Raw genomic sequence first — 24,394 nt, 5'->3', positions numbered from 1 at the left:
TACATTTAGCGGTTAGGTTAGTCTGTCCTTGGATGGAATAGGTTACCCCGTCCTCTGCTCCCATTACCCTTCCGAGGTGGTGAGACTTCAATAGGCGGTAGTAATCTGGCAACAATCTGTTGACAAATGAATGGCTTGCTTGGCTGTTGAGTATGGCTGAAAAATTCTCGTCTCTGGGGTTGGTCTGTTTAATTTGCAATCTGACCAATCCCTCTCCTACTTGACCAAGGTTGCTCGTCTGTCAGTTCTTGAGGCGCCTTCCTATTCACGGTCCCATCCCCTCTTAATCCAGAATGGGCCGGACTAGTTTCTCTGACGTCAAGGCTGGGCACTTGTTCTTCAGGTGTCCCGTTCTTCCACACTGGTAGCACTTCCTATCTATATTGGCCTCTTCCGCAGCTTTGCTCATGTGTTCCTCTTCCAGCTTGGCGATGATTCTGCGTAGATCATCAAAAGTTCTCGGTTGTGATACTTTTACTAGGGGTCGAATCTTATCGTACAGCAGCTCTGTGATGTCTGGTAAAATCTCGTTTTCGCTTCCTTCCAGATGCAGATGCTTGAAGAGTTGGTACTTCTGTAGGACGAAGGCGCTAGCTTGCATGCCAGTGGGTTGTGCCTCAGTCAGTAGCTTCCTTTTCACGTAGCTCTTCACCCATTCTAAATTAAACCTAGCAAGGAATTCCCTCTTGAAGTTGTCCAGTTTAAATTTAGACCCTTCAAGTTATTCCAAAAGTAGCGGCTTGCCCCTTTAATCGTGGTGTGATGAGTTGCACGAAGATGTCCTCTGGTAGGTTAGTCCTTCCTAACGGACTGACAGATCCTTCGAGGAACTAGTCAGGTTCTCTTCCAGTTGCCCGTGGAATTCCGGAAGGGTCTCTATAATCACCTTCGGGTCTAGGTGTCCTGTATTGCCGGTTAGGTTTGAAGGGGTTAGAGGTGCGGCACTACGTCCTGTTTGAGTTCATCTATTTCCTACTGCGTGAAGGATGGTTTCCCTTATATAATGCACATCGCCCTTGATGGTCGAAATCTGGTTTTCTAACCTTCCTTCAACAGCAGAAATACCGCTCCTAAAATTTCCCTCGATGGCAGATATACAGCTTTCAAAATTTCCCTGAACAGTAGAAATTTTCCCCTCAACCTCTTTGTTTCTTTGTTTGTTTATTTATTCATTTATTTATTATTCGTCATTTTCGGCTGAAATTTTCGATTCTAGGCCCTGTTCAACTTTGTAAACCTGCGTGTACACTTGTGATATATGTCCAGTTAGCTTGAGAAATTTTGTCTGAATTTTTGCCTGAAAGTTTGTCATTTAAGTCTGAAATGTTGATCTGCAATCTGTCCTGTTAGGCTGGAACTGACGTCTGAAATCTTGTCTTTGACTGCCTGGATTATGGCCATTAATTTAGAAGACATTTTGGGAATACTTACCTGATCTTCCGATGTTTCGTCGTAATCTTCGTCGATTTCGATGAAAAACTTTTCGGGATCTTCTCCTTTTTCAACGAGATCTTCCCATAACTGTGTCTGGAGCGATTTCTTCTTCCCGTTCATTGGGAGATTTCTCTTGGCGAGTTCGTCTTTGAGCTGTTTCACCGACATATTTTCCAGTATCACTTTCATTTTGATCATTTTGCACTTCTACTCCGTACTTGTACCAACCAAACACAAGCTCTATAATGTGATCACCAGCTAAGTAGAACTAAAACTGAAGACATTCACTTTAAGCTTGCACTACAAAGGGTAATGTTCATACATCTATTATGATTATTATTACTGTCATTATATAAATGAAACTGCTGTAACACACTAGCAGCAACTACAGCTGTCTGGACTCCCCAATACATTTACATTTAATTCACTGTTCTGGAACAGAACTAACAAAAGAAAACTGATTGGGCGCCAGTGTACTTGATGATACACAATATGAAATAAGCATGAGAATAATTTATTCTCCAGGGTGGGGTCATAAGCTGATGATATCCCGACTTGAATTCCTAACCTGATGACTTGTTCAACTGAAAGTGAAGGCATTAGGACATACCAAGAAGGTTATTCTTGTCTGAATAACACACTGTCCATTAAAATATATACATATACTTAAAAACTTAACCTCCTCAGAAATATAAAACATAAATCAAAACATCAGACATACACGGTTTATCTCTTCTTATTTACAACCCGCACAGAATTTACATGTCATAATTACAAGCTTATTAAATTAGCTGGTACAATGACCATTTTTATCAACACTGTATTCGGACTTTCTCCGTCCTTTGCCACACGCCAAACTCACTGTACATGTATACACAAAACCTTTACTTCATTTTGTATACAATCTGGCTAGTCTGAATAATGGGATCACAAACCTATGCAGTATAACTTGCTACACCATATCGAATTGATGTGTAGTGGTTGGTTGATGATTGTACTGTAGTTGGAGGTTGATGTTAAATGCCACCATACCTCAGCCATACTCTGCAATAACTTAGGTGACAAGCACTTGGTTCTTTATTTTATATTGAAATCATACTCACATATTACGCCAAGTACGAGGGTTGGAAATTAAAAAGTGGCAACACTGCTATGGAGATGCTATGCAAGGAATCTAATATTGTCGCTGATAGCACACACTGGTTACATACCTGCCTTACCTCAGAGCAAATGGACTCGCCCATTCCACATCACCTGCGTGCGCACAAGCGAGAGAAACAGAGTCACGTGTGAGCTAGCGGTCTAACATAACGTTGTCACTATATTTTCCAAACAGGAACAACGGAGTTGGAACAAGATTGAATGTGCCAGAGGTCGTACAGCATGACAGTGTCATCAAGGTCTTCAAGAGGCATTGCCTTACAGAACACTGGCATGTTGGGTAAAAGCCTTCAACGATGGTCGGCAAACTGTGGCGGACATTCATCGGGCAGGTTGTCCTATGAGTGAAGAAGAAGTGCATGCTCTTGCCGCATTACTAGACAGTGATTGAAACCAGACGACTCGTGAGCATTCACTTCAGAACTGTTGCAGAGATTCGACAGACAGCAAACTGCTCCATTCGCACCATCAACAGAACAGACTCTGCTAAAGGTATACTACGACTTCCACATCGTTGGCAACGGGTTATACGCAACACTAGTGACAATATTGAAGGACAGTAAAGGTTGCTAACATGTAACACTCTTGTATCTGTTGTAAATAAATAGTTGACACTATTTAAGTTCCAACCTTCATACATTGGCGTAGCACTTCATAGGGTACATAACATTTAGTGTAGATATCATACAATGAAAGACTGGAAAATAGGTTGTAGGTTTTCATTTTCATCATATAATGATCTCTAATCCTGCAGTACATCCCAACCGGACATCCATAGACGAGACAAATTTCCAACGGTCAGACACCAGCATACAATATGGCTGAACAATGCACACTTCAAGCAGGACAATCCGATCTCCATATTCCCACTACTCAACACCAACAAGACCTCTCTTCCATCAAACCAGCCATAAAATAGACTTCTATAAGTCACATGATTTCTCTGTACTAGCTAATCCCAATCTTCCATGTTTATCACATGTGGCATGCCGTTTGAAATTGTGACACACAAGTTTTGCACACTGAGGCCTTGACATTGTCCGGAGACCCACGTCATTTTGGGCCAAAAAATAATAAATTAAAAAAGTAAAATAAAATAAAAAATAAAATAAAATAAAATAAAATAAAAAATCTTGCACAACTCTGTATATTTAGTTTTCTTGTTTTTACAAAGATTTCCCACTTTCAGATACAGAATACCACCAGTTTAATACAGAGTTCTTACAACGTCCAAACAATGACTCCTCTACATCAACAAATACACACAGTATTCCTACAATGTAATACGTGATACTAATAATACAAAATGAATACCTAACCTGTAACTTTTTCCAATGCATCTGATCACATAACGTGGTCGAAGTATGCTAGTCTCAGCTTCATAATCATACCAACCAATGACATACAGGGCTTGATGCACTCTAAAACTGCCTTATTGGTGATTTTTACAGTCCATGGTATTTGTGAGAGTCTTTGCCAACACCAGAGCTCAAAAGTGTTGATCTTCCTCTTGTCTGCCTGTTTCAGCGTCTAGCCCTTGCATCCATACATGAACAGTGGAAATATAATCACAATCTCATTGACTAATCTGTACTTAGCGGGCCCCGTGGTGTAGTGGTAGTGTGCCTGCCTCTCGCCCGGAGGCCCCAGGTTCGATTCCCGGCCAGTACAGGGATTTTTCTCTCTACCTGAGGGCTGGTTCGAGGTCCAATCAGAATACATGATTAGAATTGAGGAGCTATCTGATGGTGAGATGGCGGCCCTGGTCTTGAAAGCAGAGAATAATGGCCGAGAGGATGCGTCGTGCTGATCACACGACCCCTCATAATCTGCAGGCCTTCGGGCTGAGCAGCGGTCGCTGGGCAGGCCAAGGCCCTTTCAAGGGCGTTAAGTAATGTGGGGGTGTTTTTGAATCCGTACCTCGTAGCCAAACTGATATATCTGCTCTTCCAGATCGGGGACATAGTCATCATAATGATTCGTCCACGCAAAATCAGTCTTAATTTCAAGACCGCACTCCACTTTGACTGATTTTGACTTCCAAGAAGATGAAATCCTCCAAACTTTCTATCTCCACCCAATTTAGCTTTAGACAAACTGTACCACCCTCATCTGTAGTCATAACTTTGGTAATTTTAATAATGAGATAGAGGCCCAAGTTTTTTACTTTCATCTTTGAGGCAGAAAATTAAAAGCTTTATATCGTATTCTATTTTTGTCAACAGGGTTATATAATCAGCATATCTCATATTGTTTATAGTTCTTCCTCCAATCTTCACACCAATGTCCATTTCCTCTAAATTTAACTTCCGCATAAGTATTTCTGCATGCAGCCATGATGGACACCCTTTTCAATTTTAAACCATTCAATGTCGCCATATGGTGTGCAAACTGCTGTCTCTTGTTCTGTATAAAGCGAACGTATCAAGAGTCAGATGTAATGGTACCCCCAAGTCCAGCATGACTTCCCATAGTCTGTCATGTTCAGCACAGTCAAATGCTTTTCTGTAGTCAATAAAACACATGTAGACTGTTTTCTCAATGATTCACCGCATATTAGCAATATGATCACGGGTGCCATGACCTTGACGGAAACCAGCTTGAACATCGGGCAACTGAGCTTCAAGAATGGGTGCAAGATGTTTCTGTATGATTTTTAGAACAACTTTGCTAGCGTGTGGAATCAAAGGTATAGTACAATAATTTGAGCAGTCATTGACATCTCCTTTCTTAGGGTACGGCCATAGTGCACTGCTTCCCGCTTTATCACGGCGGGCGAGCGGGAAAGAAGATAGTGAAAACTGATTGAGGCGGCCACAGTGCACCCGCCTATCTGCGTTAACCAGCTCAAACCGCTTCTACCCGCTTTAACAGGAAATAATTATTATTTCTTTTCCCCGCTTGAACCGCTTACTGCCCAACATGCCCGGTCAGTCTGTTCTTCTGAATGCGCACGTAGGTCTCACTCTTGCTTTTATAAAATAGAAGCAGATAAATACATTTGAATCTCCAAAGTATTTATGAAAAGTGTAATTTGGGACAAAAGGTTGCAAGCCCATGCCGGAGTTGTTGACGAAGCATGGAAGGAAATAGCTGCTGAAATGGGTGTTGAAGATGGTAAGTGAAAAATAGACAGTTCTTGAATTATTATTATTATTATTATTATTATTATTATTATTATTATTATTATTATTATTATTATTATTATTATTAACAACACAAATTAAGTTGTCATTATTATATCAAACAACTACATTAGTAGTTACTAAATATTACCGCATTTCACAGTAATGTGTGTTTTCAGATTTTTCCTAATGGTTGAATAGTTGTTGAACGGGACTTCAGATGATCAGCGAGTTATTAACAGTATAAAACTAAGTAAATAATCAATCAATACACTAATAATTCTGTTTGTTTTCTCAGATGGGGTTCTGCAGAAAAAGTGGAAGTATCTGAGAGACCACTTCGCCATAGAAATGTGAAAGTTCCCTCCCTGTCATTCAGGTGATGCTGGAGCTCATCCAGAATCCAAGTGGCCATATTCTAAATCATTGATATTTTTAGAGGGCATTGTTAAACCAATAACTACGTCGAGCAACTTGAAAAACATTAAAACTGCAGTTCATCAGGAAAATTACCATTTTGAAATGGTTGCTCACACTGCTGCTGGGTGTGGAATTGAACTTACGGTGGGTGTTCAGGAAGTGGAAAAATAACTCACAGCTCAGGAAACACAGCAGGATGAAACCATAGGCTTGCCAAGATAAAGGAAGCGAGACGAACTAAGTTCAAAGTATAACAAGAAAATTATACTGATAGAGGAAAAAAAGGCTTCTTTATTGGAACGCATCATACAAGAACGCAGATTGACGACAATGATGATGCATTGTTCTTTCGAAGCCTTTTGCCTTACGTAAGCAAAATAACGCAACATTTGAAACTGAAGTTCAGAAATAGGGTTCAGCAATTAGTTGACGAGTTTGTTTACCCGAGTACCCAGGATATTCCACACATTCCTAGCCCTAATTCCAGTCATAGTGGTACTTCATACTCAAATTAACAGACCGTTCAGACCGCACTTCATGGTGGTGCATTTGAGACATTGTGCACTGCGTCAAACAAAACTGTTTGGTGAATTTGTGTTACGTTAAAAAGTGTAATGATAAACATTTTCAATACTGGATACTGGCCGCACTTAAGCGACTGCAGCTATCGAGCTTGGTAATTAAATGTTTATAACTATTGTTATAAAATTCTGTTCAAAATTACCACACCATCTCATTTTCTCTTTTGTATAAATAAAACAATCAAAAACGAATAATTCAAAACTACTTTCCTCAAGTTACCCTAAGACGTTCTTCTGGAAGAAATTTCTGTTGATGAAAGTTACACCATCCTTTCCTTATCCAGCATTCAATTTTGTTCAAGATGTAGTCTGTTCATCCATTCGGAAATATTCATAAAATTTCTCGGGGTAACCTTTCAGTTGAGGTAACAAAGTATGGTATTCCCCTATTTTAAGGCTAGTTCTGTTCATTTCGTACTGGGTGAGTTGGCCGTGCAGTTAGGGGCGCGCGGCTGTGAGCTTGCATCCGGGAGATAGTGGGTTCGAATCCCACTGTCGGCAGCACCCTGAAGATGGTTTTCCGTGGTTTCACGTTTTCACACCAGGCTGTACCTTAATTAAGGCCATGGCTGCTTCCTTTCAACTCTTAAGCCTTTCCTATCCCATCATCGCCATAAGACCTATCTGTGTCGGTGTAACGTAAAGCAACTAGCAAAAAAAAATTATTTTCGTGGACCTTTTTAATTTCATATTTTATGATAAATATTATCTGTTGTCAACAACATACACAACAGATCTTCGCGTGACAACTCCATGTTGCCTACTGATAGATGCTTCCGCGAGAGGTGCACTATAACCACCACCAGCTAGAACCGCACGGGTTCATCTCGCTGCTTGCAACCGGCGCAGTTCACGCGACAAAGCGAGAAGTGGTGCACTACGGACGTACCGTTAGGCAGTGGGATAAAGACGGATTTTTTCCATCCCCTTGGCCAGGTGTTAGTTTGCCTTTATCCACTGGCACGAAGCAGTGATGGCTGCCAAAGAGACGGGCTTTAGCAGTTCATCTAGGATACAATCGAAACCAGGAGCTTTATTATCAAATAATGTAGGCCTTTGATATAATTATCATCAAGTGCCATAGGATATAGCTCCCACCATGACAGGTGTCTGCTTTTAATTGTTCTGAGCACCGATTTCCTCTGCTTTATTATTTGTAAGACCTAGGAATTTGTTATTTTTTCTGTCCATTTAATTTTAAGAATTAATTGAAGCACGACATTTCAAATGCCTCAAGTCTGCTGGTATTGATTTTATTTAATTTATAAAATCTTATTTACTAAAACAGTTTTGGAAAAGCAACAACAACAACAACCACTGGTTTTACATCCCATTAAACAACTTTTATGGGGTTTTTAATTTTATAATGTTTATAACGGTTAGGTTCCTCAGTCTCCCTAAACTAATTATAACAGTTATAAATTAACTGAGTCTAAACTGAATAGAGATGGCTCCAGATATCAAAAACTTTTATGTTTTTCAGAGATACCAATGTATTTGTCTTGGAGGAGTTCTTTTACTTGCTGGTAAGGCTGACATATTTGAAAACCTTCAAATACCACCAGAGATAGATTCAAACTCACCAACTTGGGCTCAGAATGCCAACACTCAACTGTTTGAGGCAATCAGCCTGGCCTTTAAAAATGATATTGATAATATGGAAGTATAGTAATGAAGAAGCCTTTTGTGTATGCACAAACTTATGTACCACAAATAACTGAATTCTGAAACACGATAATAATGTGCAAACAGACAGATATGAAAGAAACAGTGAATAAGCAGAAAATGAAAAATGAAAGTAACAAAGTAAAATACACAGAAGGTAATACTTAAAGAGTTGCTATAAATATCTTGAGACTTACCCAATAATTACTCCATATATTCCAAGCTCTGAGACAATGTCAATAAGCTTTAGAGGCTCTGTAGCACCAGGCTTGATGAGGTAAGTATGCTGAACAGGTGGTAAAATGCGATCCATCAGAATCCATGCTGTGCGTTCTTTGGAAGACTTCATTCTTTCAATAGCGTCACGTACTTTTGGACCATATACATTGTTACCACCGCCCTCTCTCTGTGGCTTCAAGACATAGTGCTCTGGTTTACTCATGGCCAACTGAATTGCTTTTTCACCTAGCTCGTCCTATTGAAATAATAAAACATTCATCTCAAATCATTCATACAACACACAAACTCTCTTAAAGTACATTGTGTATCCTAATAAACAAATTTAAAAACCTGATATCAATGAAACTTCACATATGGGTATCGTTCCTCCGAAGACTGTAGGTGCAAATGCTCGCAAACAGTAACTGCTACAGCAGCGGTGGCCAGGAATGTCACACCTGTGCAGCACACTGATATGCTGAACGATGAGCTGGCTCATGCTTGCACATTAACCCTTTGTTACCCATACCTACCATATGGCAACAATTACTTTTACCCTTTACAGAAACGATATTATACTGAACACCGTGCTATTTTACCCATATTAGCCACTTGGATATCTTTTCTTCAAAATAATTGTGGTTCTGAAGTTGGTAACACTGTTAGAGCCCCATGTGTTCTGTTTAAGTCTCAACAGCTGCTTCAAACATGGAATGTGAATGGCGGCCTTCGTTTTCAACTGTGAATAAACAGTTTATTTGAAGCATAAGGCATTAAATAATATTAGATACATGTCAGTAAAAGACTCTAAATTATATTTTTACTATGAATGAAGTCATATCTCCAATGTATTTTACTGTAATCCGTTCCTAAAATAATTATTACCACATGGCAACTACAGTCATTGGAGGTTAGGTAGTACACATTTGTTTACTCGTAGATTTTCATACCCTAATCTCATATGATTCAAGTTTCTTGATGAATGTACTGTGTACTGTACTGTATTATTATTTCTTTATTAGTACATATAGGTCATTGGTATTAAAACTAAGGTTACGAGTTATTTTTTGACGTAGTCACATAACCTAACAAGAGATGTTTTCTTGGTAGAACCCCAACCTCCCACTGTCACATAAAGATTTTGACTTTATCCTGAATGAGGCAGTAATTCCTGATGGGGATTTATCAGATGTTGATATTGATGACGATGAACCTGAAACAGTAGAACAGAATATTGTTCGCAGGAGTGTTACAACTGATGAACCACCAAATTCAGTAGATATGGCTGCACTGAGTCATAGGCCCAATCTTTCTGCAGTAGATAATTCTGATGTAATAGACATAACGCTTCATCTACACGACTGCAGCAAACATCCAGAGATACAGCATCAACATCAATTGACAAAATTAAAGTTTATCCAAAGTGGAGAAAATATGATTTTGATTCTCCTTGCACTTTCATTGTTGAAATTTCAGACTGTGATTGCGAATTCACTCAACTGCAGGAAAGTCACAAATTCGGAAAAGAGGTCAACCAAGCTTGCAGCCTACTGTGAAAAGAAGGCCAAAAGTAGCCATGCCAGTTTCTGATGTGAGGTTTGATGGGTTAAGCTAACTGGCCAGTTTATATTCCAAAAAAACAGAAGTGTAGGAACTGTAAAGTGGGTTTCACCAGGGTGATGTGCAAGAAGTGCAAGGTTGGCTTATCTTGAACGGGAATAATGACCGCTTCTTGCCATTTCACAATCGTTAGTTAAAATTCAGAAGAACTATGCCCACATCATATTTAGTATTCAACTGTAATTTTAATTTTTTCACTGTTTTACTATATTAATTGATGTGTTTATTGTGATGTATTCAACCGTAATTTTAACTTTTTCACTGTTTTACTATATTAATTGACATGTTTATTGTGATGTATACGAACTGCGCAATAAGAATATGAAATTTAGTGAGTGCCTATTACTTTGACACCATGTCCCAAAGTTGCCATATGGCTATAATAATTACTTCAATAATTACAATGGGAATTTCTTAAAAAATGGTCATAATATCTTATTTGAAAGCCAAATAACACAGTAAGAACAGTGAAATTTTTTTTTGATAAGAAAAATAATTCAGGATAGAAAGGGTTAAGGTTACAACCCCTCCGGAACTCCTCCTCCCAGCATGACAGACTCGACTAGCCATTCGGAAGGGGAATACTGCTGGTCATAGTAGTCATCCTTTCTGAGTCCGAAAATTTCACACCGCACATTATTATATTATGTTATCATTTTACTGCAGTTTATACATCATATACAATAAACAAATACAAATCCATATGATATGTCCTTGGTTGAGTAACAATTTATTTAACAATATATCTATTTAACAATATATCACATACGAAATGCTTCTGTATCTTATTAACGCTTTGTCAAAGTAGTGATGAAACCAATATCTGGCACAAACGTACAGCACACACACAAACGCAAGCTGTTTCTCAAGCTTTCAACCGACAATCTTGCATGCAACCATGGCTTGTGAATTTTCATTATAGAGAAAAACCTCTCACAAACATATGTTTTAAAGGATTGCAAATTTTCACTACTTCTTCTCTTTCCTGATATGCTTTTTATAATGCAATGCGTTTGCAACAGCACTTCCAACAAACCGCCGTCCTGAAACGTGTATACTATGTTCTCTAGCCGTCAAAGTCATACAATATACCTGGCCAACTCTCTGGTCAGTGATCTCTACCACATTACGTCTCTTTCTCCTTGAGAGCGGAAACGCCTACTAAGCTCTTCATTCGTGCCAAGTCAGTGTGCGGTAACTGTACATACTCTGAACTGTGCAGCGTTTGGCCATCACTGTGCTACAGTATACTAAAACACTGAAATGTGATGGTGCATAATTTAAGTAGTGGTGCTGCTGCCAAGTAATAGCAGAAAGTTGTACTTAGTTCACTGGGAGTCAAGAAATTAAAAAATGCAACTACAGTGCTACATCTGCTGAAGCTCACTGACCTGGAGTTAACTTGCAACAGAAATTAGTACAGGATTAATTCTCAGGGCACAAAGGCTGCCAATCAACTTAGAACTAACCATTTTATACTGAGTACCAACATTAATCTTTCACTACTCCATGGACTATGATCATCTCTATGTTTCAGCCTGTGGGCAGGGGTAGTAGACTACATCCTCAGTATCCCGTGCCTGTCATAAGAGATGACTGAAAGAAGGAAGTCTGGTATTGCTTCCACTTACTTGTGCCAGGCTCTTTGCTTTCAGCTTTATTTAATTTCCCTTGGTCAATTCTTGTTCTCTTCTGATTCCGTCAAAATTAAATTTACAAGGCCTTGGAAGGCTTCATTTTCATGCCTTTATTGGCCTTAACTCAGAAACATCTTGAATTTCCGAGAGGACAAAGTAAAACATTACTATCAATACTTTTCTTTCTCAAAAATGTTGTCAATTCCACCAACAAAAATCTAATCCTTTTTATGGTAGACAATTTTATGATGGCAAACTCATTTTTCTTTTAATTTTTTACTCCTTTTTTTAAATTTCTCCTTGTCTAGTCCATTTTTATTTGCCTCATGCTCCTCTACATCACAGTTAGATAATACACTGCCTGACAAAAAAAAAATTAAACACCCACAAGGAGTGGTTGAAAGTGAATGAAACTATATATGCTGAAAGACCACGTGCCTTTATTGAACTGATTACAATATGGGATGAAACAGACAAGGCCATTGGCAGTTAGTGGTGGAATGTTGCGCCACGTCAGTACGGTGTTACACCACCCCTGGTCCCAGTGCATGTTCATATGTGGTTCGGAAAGGTATCAAACAGCCTTTGGATACTTTCCTGAGGCAAGTTCATCCACAGATGTTGCAGCTGTCCCTCCAGATCCCGCAGGTTGGTACTGGGACGGATTCCTCTTCCAATGTCCTCCCACAACTGTTCAATGATGGAGGGGTCCGGGGATTTTGCTGGCCATGGGAGGATCTCAACATGATCTAGGCAGTCAACAGACACACGTGCAGTGTTTGAATGTGGATTATCTTATTGGAACACTGTCCCAGGTTGCTATTCCATAAGGGGTAAGACATAGAGACACAGAATCTCTGTGACATATCGGTGAGCCGTCAAAATCTGCCGAAGCACTATTAGAGGTGACCTGAACACATATCCTATGGCTCCCCACCCCATGATGCCAGGTATTTCGCCTGTGTGTCTTTCCATAATATGGGCAGGATTTGTCCTCGACCCCACCAAACCCGCACACGATGGTTATTGGAAGTTATGGAGAAGCGGGACTCATCACTGAACATGATGAGACGCCAGCTGTCCTCTGACCATGCCTCCCAGGCAAGGCACCACTCCAAACACAGACACTGGTCTTCTGGTGTCAATGGTAACCAATGCATGGGGCAGTAGGACCCCAATACTGCAGATGCGCATCATCGAGACACTGTACAAGAACTCACAAGATGTTGTCTCCAGTACATGTTCACGGATGGCGGGTGCCGAAGTTATGGGACCCCGCAATGCTTGGTGCACCATACGGTCCTACCTTGGGGTAGTGTTCCTTGGTCGACCCGAACCTAAACGACGTGACTGGGTGCCCTCATGTACCCAATGAGTCCAACACTGGGCCACTGCGACATCTGAATGACCTACATGCCAGGCAATTGCACAATACGACCAACCAGCCTCATGCAGTCCCACAATGCGGCTTCTGTCAAATCCTGTTAACTGGTGGATAGGCTGCCTAACGCGTCTGTGAGGCATCGCGGGTGCTTTGTACTGTACGTAGTCCTCCCTGGATAACTCGCTTAACTGTCTGACTTGCAGCAGTTTACTGGTAACAACTTAACAACAGGAAGGTGCCATCATGAATGCACTCTGGTGGGCATTCTACACATTACAGATCCTTGTAAATCTAATCATATACTCACAAGTCAATGGTATGCATGCATACCGAAATGGGATGAAAGGGAAATGAAATGGCATATGGCTCTTAGTGCCAGGAGTGTCCGAGGACAAGTTCGGCTCATCAGATGCAGGTCTCTTGATTTGACACCCGTAGGCGACCTGCATGTCATGATGAGGATGAAATTATGAAGATGACACATACACCCAGCCCCTGTGCCAATGAAATTAACCAATTACAGTTAAAATTCCTGACCCTGCCGGGAATTGAACCCAGTACTCCTGTGGCCAGCATGCTAATCATACAGCCATGGAACCGGACACTGAAATTGGATAATATTGGACCACTCCTTCTGGGTGCTTAACTTTTTTTGTTAGGCAGTGTAAATAGGATCTATATAAACTAAGACCAATTGCACAGTGTTTGTACAGCAGTTGCCTCAGCTGAACTTATGTCGAGCGAGGCTGACCTGCTTAAAGCACGTATAGGCTACAATCTTATATGAAATACTACCTTATAAAAGATGCTGGAAGTGTCATCCTTCCTGGTTGCTGGTAACCATATTCTGGCTGATGTGAGTGAGTTCTGCCACTGTAATGTTTCTGATTTCATTAATATTTTCTTTCGGTTCCTTCAATGTGCGAGAATTTTTTCGATACAGTTTTTCTTTCAGTTTACCCCACAAGAGAAAATCACATAGTGTTAGATCTGGAGAATGAGGGGGAAATAGAGAAGCTCTGATCACTGTCTGCAAACACTTCCGAGACTGTAAGAAGGGAATCTTCTGCTGTATAAAAAGAAGCCGAATCTTCTTGAAACCACCCACACATATTTTCTTATTCCATTAACTGATGCAAGAACAGCATCAAAATGTCATCTTGGTACCTCTCTGCATTTTTTGTCATCTCGAAAAAAAATAGGCCCAATTATTTGTCTTGCACTAACAGCGCACCATCATATCATAATGAGGATTTTATGCACACCAATAGCAAGAATTATGACTGTTCACATGACCATTAAATTGAAACCAGGCCTCATCTCAAAAGAACATGAACTGTGGGTCAAATAAACGATAATTCAAAGATGCAAGACACTACTCACAATATCGCACTTGTGGTTGGATCAGCAGGTTTTAAACAATGAGCCCATGTAAATCTGTACGGTTTGATGTGCAACAGCTTTGTAGCTCTGTGGGCATAAGAAACGAAACCCCTACTTGTACTAATTTCGTGAGCAATTTATTTGGTAACTATTCAAGATTCGCACCAATGTCATCTAGCTTTTCCTCTGTTAAAACTGTTCATGTGCCCATATTTACAATTACGTGAATCTGTGCTCATGAAGGTGGCAATTCATCAGGAAATTGCTGAACAAAGGCATCGCATACCCGTCAGGCCAACTCGTACTTAAAATAACTTTTACATACAAAAATACGGTGTTGCAATAATAACTGTCTCACCATGTTAACAGCTGGGATTCAGACTGGTGACTGATGCTTGCGAGTTCAAACACGTGCATGCTGCTTGCAAGGTCAAGAACTGTGTGTGTGCCTCCAATACTGCAGCTTACATATCGGAGAGTAAAAACACTGCTTGGACGGTCTTAGTTTATATGTGAGACCTTGTAAAGGTAAAAGGAATGCTGAAATGAAATGGTGTATGGCTTTTAGTGCCGGGATTATGCGAGGACATGTTTGGCTCGCCAGGTGCAGGTCTTTTGATTTGACGTCCGTAGGCGACCTGCACGTCGAGATGAGGATGAAATTATAATGAAGACAACACATACACCCAGCCCCCGTGCCAGCAAAATTAACCAATGATGGTTAAAATTCCTGACCCTGCTGGGAATCGAACCCAGGACCCCTGTGACCAAAGGCCAGCACGCTAACCATTTAGCCATGCATCCGAATAAAAGGAATGGTATATAAGTATCATAGAGAGAAATACATTTTATGTTTGTCAGCCTGGTGTTGCAGATGACCGCAAGGATCCTGAATGCCAAATTAAGTGCTACGTCAGATTGATGGAATGTAATATGGTTGTTATTTCAAATATGATAATCTTGAAGTGTCAATAACTATTTCTGAATCGAACAGGAGTTGATAAACAGAGTGAGAGCTACGGTAAAGATGATGAAGAATACTTGAAGAGTCCTTTATAACATCATCATGCTGGTGAGAATGTTGACAGGTACACGTAGTTCTGTCAGTATCTTGTAGATGAACTTAGTTATCATAAATGATTATGACATTGAGTAAATAATCCTGAATGTTGACAGTACATTTTTATACCAGTTGAAACTTGTGCAATTCAGATTTGTTTGAAAACTATTCTTAATTCAAACGTTTTGTATAGCACTACTGTTAGAATTAAATGTGGTGGTGGTTTACTGTTTTAAGAGGACCGCTATGGGAGAAATGGAAGAGGTCTAACAGTTGAAAGAATAAAGGTATAAGTAAAGAAAGGGGAAGGCCATGATGAGCATGAAAATAAAAGTTACTCCCTAGGCCTCGCAAACCTGATTCCGGTGGCGGTCAGAAGGGAAAAAGAGTTGACCACGGGAGGTTGGACAGGATAGATGAAAATGAGGAGCCTGGCACAAGTAGGTGGAAGCAATGCTAGACTCAGCTAAGGGAACAGTGGTTGCCAACTCACGCTCCAAAGTTCAGAGTGTGGTTGTGTTGCCCCTGGTCCCCCTTTTCAGTCACCTCTTAAAACGCAAGGGGATACTGTGAATGTACTCTACCGCTCCCACCTACAGAGGGAAGAATTAGTTAAATATATTGTATTTTCATAAATTAGGATGAATAAAATTTGAAGCATTGTTCTCAGTACACACTTTTTTTGAACTCAAAATAGTTCTCAAATTCACACGCTGGTAGCCAGTTACAATTTTTATATGCACAATAAATTTGTGATTAGATTTTCCTGATCCTGTGAGGTGGAACTGTTCAATAATTAAATTTAAACAACGGATGCATTATGAATTAAATATACATTCATTTCCAAATCTACTATCATGAAAGTTAAATTCAGTAGTAGTATTTTAGTATTTGAATTGCAATCTAACTACAGTACGAGGCATTTTCTTTTTTCCGACTCATTATCAGTACCTATGCAGAAACTCACATGGAGCGTTGCAGGATATGATGATGGGTCATCTCCTGTTCTTCTGAACTAGTTATCAGGGGCAGCCAAGACTCTATAAAAGTTTGCAGCTGTAATCCTGGTTGAAATTATTTATGCATTTTATTTCTTGCTTCTCCTACTATCCTGGAAAAGTGCTGTGATATGCTGGATAATATTTCAGTCCAGTCAAATAATGAAGCACACCAGGTGGTGGGAATGTGTTTTGCTACATGCAATTTTCCCATTCTTCTATTTTTAATTCCCCTGATATGTTCTTTGATTCTTGTTTCAATGAGTATCTTGGTTTCTCCCATGTATTAGGAAAATTCTCATCAAACATTAAAATTCCTTGTTGTACAGACCTGATTCATGACCTGTATTTTAAGCTTTCCTGGAACTGATTTACTTGTTACCTATATAATATTTGATTCCTAATGAATGGAAGGTTTTCTTGAACTACACATATGTCTTAACTTGCTATTGGACGTTTTAGTCAGAATAATATGAGGGAAAGTAGTACTCATTGATGTTTGAACCCTAACTTAATATCCATAACGGTGAAACTTAGCAATATAGACTTTTCATGCTATTTGCCACTAACTGCCTGTCGGGTCTATGTAGCTTAATGACTACAGGCAAGTACTACTATTTTAAATGTGTATGTCTTCGTGTACAATGAAAGAATTTTCAAAGTCAAAGATGGATGAATAGCGTGCTTCCTTTGGAAGGAAAGTGCATGTTTTGCATATGTTTACAAGGCTCGGTGCAATTTGTGATTATGCTGGTCCAAGCACTACTGGTTGATGACAATCACAAACTGCACACACAAATAACATTTGAAATATTTGGGGTGCTGTGTTCTACAGCTTTCAGCACTTCAGCTGAAAATGTTTATTTATTTGAAAATGTTCAACATGTGATGAATTACAAATTGATGTTAGAGTGTGTACTGTGCCTGATGCTATCAACTGTAGATTTCCAGATCCCTGGCAATACTGTATGGACCAAGGTTATGTTAAATAGTCTATGTCATATAAGTCTCAAATGATACTGACTGACCCTCCTATGTATTAATCATAAGTCTGTACAGAGATCTCCTCCACATTCAACATACTTGTATAAATGAATGACTACACGAATGAATTAATGAATCATTGCACGACTTAATTGTATTCACGTAAGCATGAATGAATAAAACCCTTCTCTCCAAGTCACAGATAACTTACTCTCATATTCACATGGTTTGTAGGTGAAAAAGGCTCCATTACTATATTATGAACTTCCAATGTGAGACAGAAAAAGTGGGAGAACAAATTTCGACATATATCTGCCTTGACTGGCATGGATAATTTTCAATTGGCCAGGGTAAAGCTTGAAATATATCTATACATCAGTAACTACATCCCTTGCTTTTAACAGTCTCAGTAAAACTATGTTTAACGAGGTAATCTAGATTCAGTGACTTCCATAGTTTTATGAGCAAGAAATATTTTGTCATCATGTTTATGAATAATTTTTCCCTTTTATTAAAAAATTATTCTGGCAAACAAGAAATTAACTAATATGTTATCTCTTTTTGTTCCCCAGCAGAAGTTATGATATAGGTTCTTTTCTGCTGAACAAAAAAATAAAGGCAAACAAATTATCACTAGGTGGTGGTGGTGATTATTGTTTTGAAAGGAAGTACAACAATGCAACCATCCTCTACAGAACACTAATCAGAGAGAAAACATGGAAGGGATCCGACACTTCGAAAAATGAAGGTATCGGCCAAAGAAAGAAGGGCATGAAAATGAAAGACTCCCTAGCCCTCGATAAATAATAGCATCGGGGTCGGAAAAGAACAAGAGGTCACCAAGGGAGGTCAGACAGGATAGGTGAAAGTGAGGAGCCTGGCAAAAGTAAATGGAAGCAATGCCAGGACTCAGGACTGGGGCCCCTATTAGTCACCTCTTACGAAAGGCAGGGGATGTCGTGGGTGTTATTCTACTCCTTCCACCCACAGGGGGTAGTATCACTTACAAAGTCAAGGCTGTAGAGACCTGTGAAAATCTCCCTCACAGCAGCCACTTTCTGAGGATCCTTCAAAAAACGCTCAAGAACTGACGGTTGGGCTAGTGCCTGCTGGACTTTCTTGGTGCCTGCAAGATGATACTGAATGGAAGGACACTTGATAGCCAGTGATCGCTCCATCAGAAGTCTTGCATTCCATTCCAAGGGACCATGGTACTGTGGAGGTTCATAGGCAGAACGGTAATACACTACAGCTACTTCAAGTCCATCTCTGCAAAAGACAATAAAGAAATGGCACTATGTTCTTGATTTAGAAGTTAACATATGAAAAATATTCTACAGCAAAAGATTCCTTATCATTATGAAGGAAGTATGACTACGTACAGCTGTATGTCTACCCCTCAGTCTCATTTTCCTGATATGAGGTTGGTGATATGAATATGAGCAGCAGTATTTGAATATACAACAGTAAATGCAGTAAAATGTTGCTGTAATGAACACCAATGTAACAAAAAGTTCAGGAATGAAAAATTGCTTTCTCTATATAACCCAGAATCACTTGTGTGTATTTCCACCGCGCCATCCTCACGTTAATTTTATCTTGCATACTTTTAGATTTTATCTTGCAAACTTCGTTCACACTCTTAATCCTTTAATACAGGAGAGAGAATTTAGAAAACATTTTTATGTAATGATTGAAATATTTTTAAAGGCAAATTTAAATAAAATTAATTTTTATTTGTAAAAAAATTATCTGTGGTATTTTGTATGATGCTAGGACATTTGCACATGTTAAATAAGTACGGTATGTAAAGTTAACATTTGGAGACCATGGCACAGAATTCAACACAAACAGGTTTAAAACATAGGTCCATATGGAAAAAGAAATGTCTTTACATAGGTCCTGCTTTTAGTCATCTAGGCCATGTATACATCATGAAGGTTAAACTCACAACAAATATAAAGAGTTTCTTCTTTGTGCTCTTTATATGGGGCTGGAACACTGCTACAGTGATTATGAGTGAAACTATTCTTTGGGACAGTAAACATATTTTGTTTTTTCTGTAAGTTTATTTGTGGGTAGCTTGCCTACTCAGGCAACAGTCTATTTTCTCCCCGAGATGGGTTTAGAATCGACGTGCTACTGATCAGAGGTGGTAAAAGCTAAATCTCTCAGGCTTACTTGCCCCACCCGAGTCAGAATTAATAGCATCATAGTGCATTGTAGATAATACCAACATATTCTTCCCTAGTTTAGGTACCTGTAATAATACTATTACCACCTGTTTTGCATCCTAATACTGGGTCAGGCTAGTGCTCAGATATGGAAATATGCTGACTGGTGAGGACTGTAACACACCACTGGTGCAAAATAAAATAAATGAGAAATGAATGATTATAAAGCTACGCCGCTGGTCATCTCTTCAACGGTCTAAAGGACTCCAACACGCATTACATAGCGGATTCTTTTACATCCAAGACTCGTGTTCAACTTCCCTCTTTAGACACTCACTGATGATAAAACTGCACAGCTTTATGACTATAAGTTTACTAGATTCCATAAATATGGAGAATGAAACCATTTTTCACATGTTCAACATTTTACTCAAGCATTCTACATTAATCGAACTTGTTTACTTGCTGTTCAACCAGTATTTTTACCTTGTATACTATCAAACACTCTCTTATTTTTACTATTGAAAAGTTTTAATATATACAAAGATTTTAATTAATCCACACTCCTTTATTTTGTTGAATGTATAGAAACACCTGTATATATATTGCAAAAATTTGTAAATATTAAGGCTCCTATTTGTCTTGATGGTTAACTTAGCATCAATACTGGTGTGTTTTTGACGTTATACTTACATTTTATCCCCATTAGATGAGAAGATAATAATATACAACCCTCTAAAATCTTAGATAATAATCAACCAATTCAACCATCCACTGTTAGTAAACTGTGATCCAACAAAATGTATCAATCCTACATGAATTATTGTAAACAATTAGTTCTTATGGCACAATCTTACTTGTGTAACATCTGGTTCAGAGCTCTGACTAATTTAGAGAATTGAATGGCTTATGATGCTTGCTAGGACAAGCAAAACATGTACCACAACAACCTAAGTAGTATAATTATATCCTAGTCACAAGGATTGTAAAGTATTGAATAGGTGGATATCAATAAATCAATTGTAAAATTTTAATATACTGAAATTCAATACAGCTGAAATAATGATATTAATCACTTGTAATAAGTAAGTGATATGTTCCGAGCTATCAGTGGAGAGATAGCGTAGAGTGACATCAGTAGACGAGTAAGTTTGAGTGGTGTCTTTAAAAGTAGGAGAGATCACAATATGAAGATAAAGTTGGAATTCCAGAGGACAAATTGGGGCAAATATTCATTTATAGAAAGGGGAATTTCCAATTTCTTTGCAATCATTTAAGATACGGCTAGAAAAACAAAAGATCGGGAATCTGCCACCTGGGCAACTGCCCTAAATGCAGATCAGTAGTGATTGATTGATTGACTGATTGAAACTGATTGATAACACAGAGTAAGAAATGGCCAAGTTTTTGGGGATATTACTTGCCACGGGATTAAATTATGTAACTGCCACTTTAGTGGTCGAAGAACCCTTTATATGAGAATAAGGTACTAAAAGCCACTATGGCTCATGATTGCTTCCTAGCTTTGCTCTCCTGTTGGCATTTATGTGACAATGAAGCCCCTAGGGAGGGAAATGAAAGACTGTACAAAGTTAGATCTCTAGTAGACCAGCTTCAGGAAAATTTTCAGAATGCCTTAACCTCTGGGAGAAATGTAATAAATGACTATGGTGCCGTGGAGGGGAAGGTTGCTTTTCAGGCAATATATTCCAAACAAGTCACTGAATTTAATGTTTAAACTCTACAAAGTGTGCACGGAAGATGGGTATACATTTGCTCTAAGAGTTTATCAAGGGAAAGATGGATGAGCTGCAAGGGACAGGTCACTTTGAAGCAGTCTTCATGAAAATGTGTGAACCATTGTTGGGAAAAGGTCGCATCTTGTTCGTCGACAATTTTTATACAAGTGTTCCATTGGCACAGAATCTATTGGACAAGAATACGCTTCTCTGTGGAACAACTCATCCCGATAAGAGCGGTCTTTACAAAGATATCATTAATAAGTCTCTTAAAAGGGCGGGAAATTTGTGGAGTAGCAAATGAATAGGGGGTGAAAATAATTAAATGGATGGACAAGAGGAGTGTGTTGATGAAATCCACTGTACCTGATCATGGTGACATTCTGGAAGACACCAGAAAAAGGAACAGGAAAGGATATCCAATTTTGAAGGCAAAATCTGTGTTGCACTACAAGATCAAATAGGGTGTTGATCTTGGTGACCAAATGTCGTCATATTACACCTGATTGAGAAAGGGTGTCAAATGGTGGGAAAAACTTGCTACTGAACTTCTCCTGGGGACTGCTGTTGTAAATGCCTGGATCCTACACTGCAAGTGTAGTTCTGGAAAGAAAAAAATCTTTCCGTCATTTCAAGAAATCTCTTGCCTTCTCTGTATGTTGGTACAGTACTGCTACATCTTGTACATTTCCAACAAGGAACAGGGCACACACACTGGGCGAAGCAGAAGGACCAGCCAGAAAAATGAGGTGACACTGCACAGTGTGCAATAAGAAGGTAATAAGAAAACTGCCGACAACAAAATGAAGAAGGTGGTGACATTTCCTTCAGTGTCCAAGAGAGCCAAAACCGAGTATAGAATGCTTCAATGAAACTCATGTGAAAAAGTGCTAGTGAATGTGTAAACAGCCATAGTGACTGTGTTTGTGTTATATTTCTTCTGAAAATCAGAAATTTTTCTTGATGGCTTTTCTGAAAATTATAGGCAAATTATGTTACATTTTTCTTCCATTTCAACTGCAAATAGCTGTTCAATTGTTTTTGTTCATGTCTAGTAAATCCATATATTAAAATAGTTTACTAAAAATAGCTTTGGCAAATCCGTCCGTGCATTTTATTCTCTCAGGAATTACCTGCCGGTGAATCATGAGACACTGATAGGTCTCTCAAGTTCAGCCAACTTTGAGTAATCATAAAATCAAATCATTAAATGATTACTTCGATAATTGCAGGAGAAGGCTTACCCTAACCCGCAATACTTCTGAACTTAGCAGGTTGCTAAGCGACTAACACTTCCATTAATATTCTGATATTTATGTGATTTTCATGACATTGCATGCAGCCATGTTTGATTACTACCTGTCAAACTAGAGAGCATACTCTTCCTCTGAACACAGAAGAATACTATTCCCTGCTAGATACTCTTTGATCCTCTAACCTTTCCCAGCTTCCAAATATATTCAACAAATGGCAGAGCAGTCCCTAATAACTCACATACTCCTAAGAGAAAAAAGTCTACAGTGAAACCTCGTTAGTACGTTCTTCATTAACATGTTTTCCCGCTTAGGACGTCGTAAATTTGAAGTCCCGATGCCCACTGTATTAAATCTGTATAAAAAATCCCTCACTTAACATGTCACGATCATATATTCCCCAGACCTGAAAATGTTTTTTGTCATCCCTTGTGTACGGAATGTGATTCCAAACAGTTTTCTCCAATTTACCTCACCCGTTGACTAGTGTATTTAAGGGAGTCAATAAATTTATGGCTAACTCTATTGATGAGGTTATTTCTTTCCTTCGGTTTTTAATTGAGTTCAAGGATCAGGCTATTGTGTACAATCTCAGTAACGGTCACGTGTTTCAAATCTTATATTCACATGTATCTGGAGCTCATTCTGAGCATATTGTTAAGAGCCATTTTGGAAAGACGGACGGTAGATCAGTTTCATACACATGTACTTGAATTTTTCATTCCATCTCGTGCCTTGCCTTCGTTAGTGCAGAAGCACTATTTTAGAGTGCAGCATTTGAACAAGTCGTCGTCTAAGTATACTCAAGATATTAAGCTCTATGCTAGAATTTTTATGCTCAACTATTCTGAGTCTCAAATGGTTGCCAGCATTGTTGAAGGTCTTACCCCTAATTATCGGCCATACTCGCTCTTTCACCGCAACTAGCAACTTTCGCTCGGTTAAAAGGTATCACTGTTTCTGCCGAAGGTATTTGATATGCCAACCACCTACGCGTTAGCTCCCCCTCCTATAAGCATGTCTTCTCCTCGGGTTACTAAAAACTACATCCTCAAGACCACGAAATTCTTGTGCATGCTTTAACTGTGGTTCCACTGAACATTTCTGAGGAATTGTCCTAAGATTGGGCCCTTAGACAATTCAAAACCAGATGTAGGTAGAGCCTCTTCGACCGATAATTCTTGTCAATACTGTGGATCAAATAGGCATTTCTCTAGACAGTGCCCACGTAATTCTTCAGGCTCTGGATCTCCAGGCAATGGTAATCCTAGAAGACTAACCGTGAATTCTGGTAGGAAACCTCAAAGTGTGGCTTCATGTTTTGTCTGTCATAGCTGTACATTAAAGGATGATTTACCTAATTCTGAGGCTGATGATTGGTCCCAGTCTGAACCTAATGTCAATTTCCTGCAATCTTTGTGGCATATCTGCTATCCCTCCTTTTAATTTACCTTACTTATGCTTAGAGGTAAATAATGAACCTGTCTGTGCATTGGTAGATTCAGGAAGTAGCATCACAATGATGAGTGATAACTGGGATAACTCAATGAAAAGCGT

General features: G+C 39.1%; 1 protein-coding gene across 1 annotated transcript in view; it reads right to left on the bottom strand.

Annotated features, from left to right (window-relative positions):
• LOC136876242 (glutathione synthetase) overlaps nucleotides 1–24,394 on the bottom strand; it is a 226,809-nt gene that overhangs the window by 18,941 nt on the left and 183,474 nt on the right. The window contains exons 9-10 of the mRNA XM_067150023.2: nucleotides 18,679–18,940; nucleotides 8,584–8,861 (exon numbers count right to left, since the gene is read on the bottom strand). Coding sequence (XP_067006124.1) covers nucleotides 8,584–8,861; nucleotides 18,679–18,940 — 540 coding nt within the window. The remainder of the gene's footprint in view (nucleotides 1–8,583; nucleotides 8,862–18,678; nucleotides 18,941–24,394) is intronic.

This window comes from Anabrus simplex, chromosome 6, assembly GCF_040414725.1.
Source record: "Anabrus simplex isolate iqAnaSimp1 chromosome 6, ASM4041472v1, whole genome shotgun sequence".
In the NCBI taxonomy this organism is placed as follows: Eukaryota; Metazoa; Arthropoda; class Insecta; order Orthoptera; family Tettigoniidae; genus Anabrus; species Anabrus simplex.
The sequence above is the reverse complement of the archived record's forward strand: the minus strand, read 5'-3'. Positions and strand labels throughout refer to the sequence as shown.